General features: G+C 43.4%; 1 protein-coding gene across 2 annotated transcripts in view; it reads left to right on the top strand.

Annotated features, from left to right (window-relative positions):
- Nucleotides 1-2,272: 2,272 nt before the first annotated feature.
- The window catches only part of LGALS8 (lectin, galactoside-binding, soluble, 8), a 14,366-nt gene continuing 13,391 nt past the window's right edge, over nt 2,273-3,247 (top strand). For both annotated transcript variants that reach the window (XM_009864466.1, XM_009864465.1), the window contains exon 1: nt 2,273-2,314. In XM_009864466.1, the coding sequence (XP_009862768.1) occupies nt 2,273-2,314 (42 nt within the window). The remainder of the gene's footprint in view (nt 2,315-3,247) is intronic.

The raw sequence follows: 3,247 nt of genomic DNA, 5'->3' as shown, positions 1-3,247 counted from the left end.
AGCCGGGGCTCACCCGGAGCGCGTTCGGGCTGACACGGCCGAGGCTTCCCGGTGAAACCCGTCCCGTGTCCTTCCAGCGAGGGGCTGGGCTCGTAGCCGGGCTGAGGGGGCAAAGTATAAAACGCCGCCTGCGTTTTGTACTTTAATTGCTCGCAGTTAAGGCCAAGTTGGACGGAGCCTTGAGTAGCCTGATCTAGTTGCGAGGCGTCCCTGCCCATGACAGGGAGGTTGGACTAGATGATCTCTAAGGTCCATTCCAGCCTGGGCCATTCTATGATTCTATGATGATTCTATGATATCTGGGAAGTGTCTCACTTGTTCTCCCTGCAGCCGTATTGCTTGCCTTAGTGTAAAGTCTGGCTTTGGGGATAGAGTCTGACCTGAGTTACCCTTGGGAGAGACGTTTTCTGTATGTTGCAGTGGGACAGCTTAAAAGCTGGCTCTTGGCCCTTCTGGTTTCCTGTATTGTTTTTTTTTTTTTTACTTTTTTTTCATTTGAGGGATTTTCATCTGCTTTGCAATGTATGAAGTAACGAGAAAGCATACATATCTTTTCCAGTTCTAAAAGTGTAATCAGAAAACCTTCACTTACAATGTTGCAGACTTAAGATTTGATGTACTGACAGTGGCTCCCCTGACAGAAGGTTAAAGGAGAACGTTGCAGTTGCATATCTGTGTCCTGTTTTTTCAAAAGGCCCTTGAGTTGCAGCTTTCCATTGTTACTGTGACTTTTTCAACAGGAAAATAATAACTGAATGAAAAACCCTCTGCCCATCACTCTGCTGTAGTGCTACCTGGCCTGCCAAGACTGACAGTTCTGTCCCAGGGTTGTCTCTCAGCAGGATCTAGATTGCTGCTGCACATCTGGAGAAGTGGAATTAGCAGGCTGCTGGACACTGGGTTATAGGTCTGGGTTTCAATTTCCTGTGATAAAGGCAGAAGTATTGTTTGCTGTGTTCTTGATTTCCTCCATTTAAAAATGAAAGTGATGAAATTTGCCTGCCTTTGTAAATTCCTGTTGTGGATTGAGGGTGGTGTCCCATATGAAGTTGAAAGGGGCAAAACAGTCGTGCAGCATCAGCACCTTGTGTTCTCTAAATTGCATTCTACACACTGGTCTAGAGTAGGAGAACTAATGCCCTTCTGGCCTAGATGTCCCACAGGATAGGCCAGATGTTGCAGTGGCCTACTTTATTGTTGAATCATTGCGATAGATTAATTCCAGGGCCCTCTGGAACAGGTTACAGACCTTGGGTTTTTGGTTTGGTGGTGGGTGGGGTTTTTTGTTATTTTTGTTTCTTTTATTGTTACTAGCAGTTGTTACACAGTAACGATTGTAGAACCCTCGGCTTTGCCTTTCCTTGTCTGCCTGTCATCACCACACAGGTGATGCTTCTGTAAGTTGTGTCTCCAGAATGTACAAGAAGTAATTACTTTGTAGTTTCAGTGGGGCCCTGAATTTTGGTCACTTTGTTAGAAGAGTTGCTAAAGGAATTACAGCGTAGCTGGAAATACTCACAAGCTATTGTTTTATTTCTTATTAATGCTGTGCATTTAAAGACAGTTTTACAAATTCCTGTAGTTATTTGTGGAGCTCGGGGGTTGTATGTGTTGGAGGAAGAAACACAGAATGCTCTTTGCGCTTCCCTCCTATGTCTTTGCCTAGTATCTCTTAACTTTATGTAAGATAAAACTGGGAAACACAAGTTGAGCCCCTAGGGCTCGTCTGCATTGGAATGCCTGGGGATAGCACAGAAAGCATTAAAGGAAACAGAAATGGTTGTTTGTTTGTCTTGGAAAAAATGCCCGTGTCCTGTGTATCTTTCTCCTCTCTGCAGGCAGGGGTCAGCAGCAAGCGGAGAGCTGTGAGGGCCCGGTTGAGGGGCACTGAGTTATGAGTATTCCTTTGTACAATGATGATTTTTAGTTGAGATTCTGTCTCAGTATATGTAATCTCAAGAGGCTGCTGGTGACATTGTGTACTTGTGTGCACTGCCCCTTGTTACAGTGGCACCTTATTTCTTTAAGCAAACATTTAAAATTTGTATTCCAAAGTTCCACCAAATTTCTTGGAAAGGAAAGGTGTGCTTTTAAAAGATATATCTTGGAGAGTTTCACTTCACGTAGTGTCTCTTTGTTTGTTTCTAATGATTTTTTTTTTGCTTGCTTTTCAAGGGGATCCCTCCTTTGGTGCTGCATGACCAGTGAGTTCTTTAAATACATTCCAGCAGTGGTCACACAGAACTGACAAACTTCAGCTGGAGGAAGGAAGATGATGTCCTTGGATAGATCAAAGAAGAGAATCAGTAACCTGGTAACCTCCCTGTCCTGTTAACAACTTCTCCCTTGGGAAATGGGACTTTGCTGTCACTAGTTAGTACTTGTTCTGTTGTGAGCAGTGAGGTTACTGTGGTGTTACTGAGAACTCTTTTCGTTGCTCAAGTATTTGAGGGAGAATGTCATAGGTGACAGTAGGAGCTGAAATCATGCTGTAAGCATGCTTAAGACACTTAATGCACAGGGCTTCCAAAGTAGAAAGGAAGTTCTGTCAGCCTTGGAGGGTAATCCTTTTTCATACACAGCTTATGTGGATGTCTGGCATTTTTTTTCAGAATGTTCTGGTTTGAAAGTGAAAATATGTTTTCACTCCCAATTCTCTGTAAATGTGCGTGGTGCCTGGTAGCCCTCATGAAATGTTTATGTTGTAATCTGAACAATTAAACTTGTAAAGTTTTTCAATAGCTGGTATCTTCCCTACAAAACAGGATTTATTGTAAGGTAAGACTTGAGCTAGCACAATTCAGCAGTTGCAGAGAGTAGCTTTGACGGAATGTTGTTTGCCTAGCTTAGAGCCTGGAGACTTTCTCTGAAAAGCTCTAGTATTCTCATGATCTGGGGCAGTGGCCTGACACTAGCGTGTGGCTAAAGGGGTGGGCTGGAGCTGTATTTTTTGTTATATCTTTTAAAAAGTAGTTCCTCTGAGCCCATAGGAAATTATATTTTTAACATTCTTGGCTAGAACTCCTAAAAAATATTAATGTCTGTAGAGTATCTATTTAGACCATACTGTAGCACATATCTGCACAGGACTTCCTTATCTACCCATGCAGCATTGGCAACAAACAGGAGGGGTTGGAAGCTACTGTGCTGCTAGACAGCCACGACATAGGGGCCATTGGTAAAACTTGGTGGGATGAATCCTGTGACAGGACTGTGGCTATTGATGGCTAAAAGGTGTTCATCAGGG

Source organism: Apaloderma vittatum, unplaced genomic scaffold (assembly GCF_000703405.1).
Source record: "Apaloderma vittatum isolate BGI_N311 unplaced genomic scaffold, ASM70340v1 scaffold9362, whole genome shotgun sequence".
NCBI lineage: Eukaryota > Metazoa > Chordata > Aves > Trogoniformes > Trogonidae > Apaloderma > Apaloderma vittatum.
Note: the sequence above shows the minus strand (reverse complement) of the source record. Positions and strands in the feature narration are given on the sequence as shown.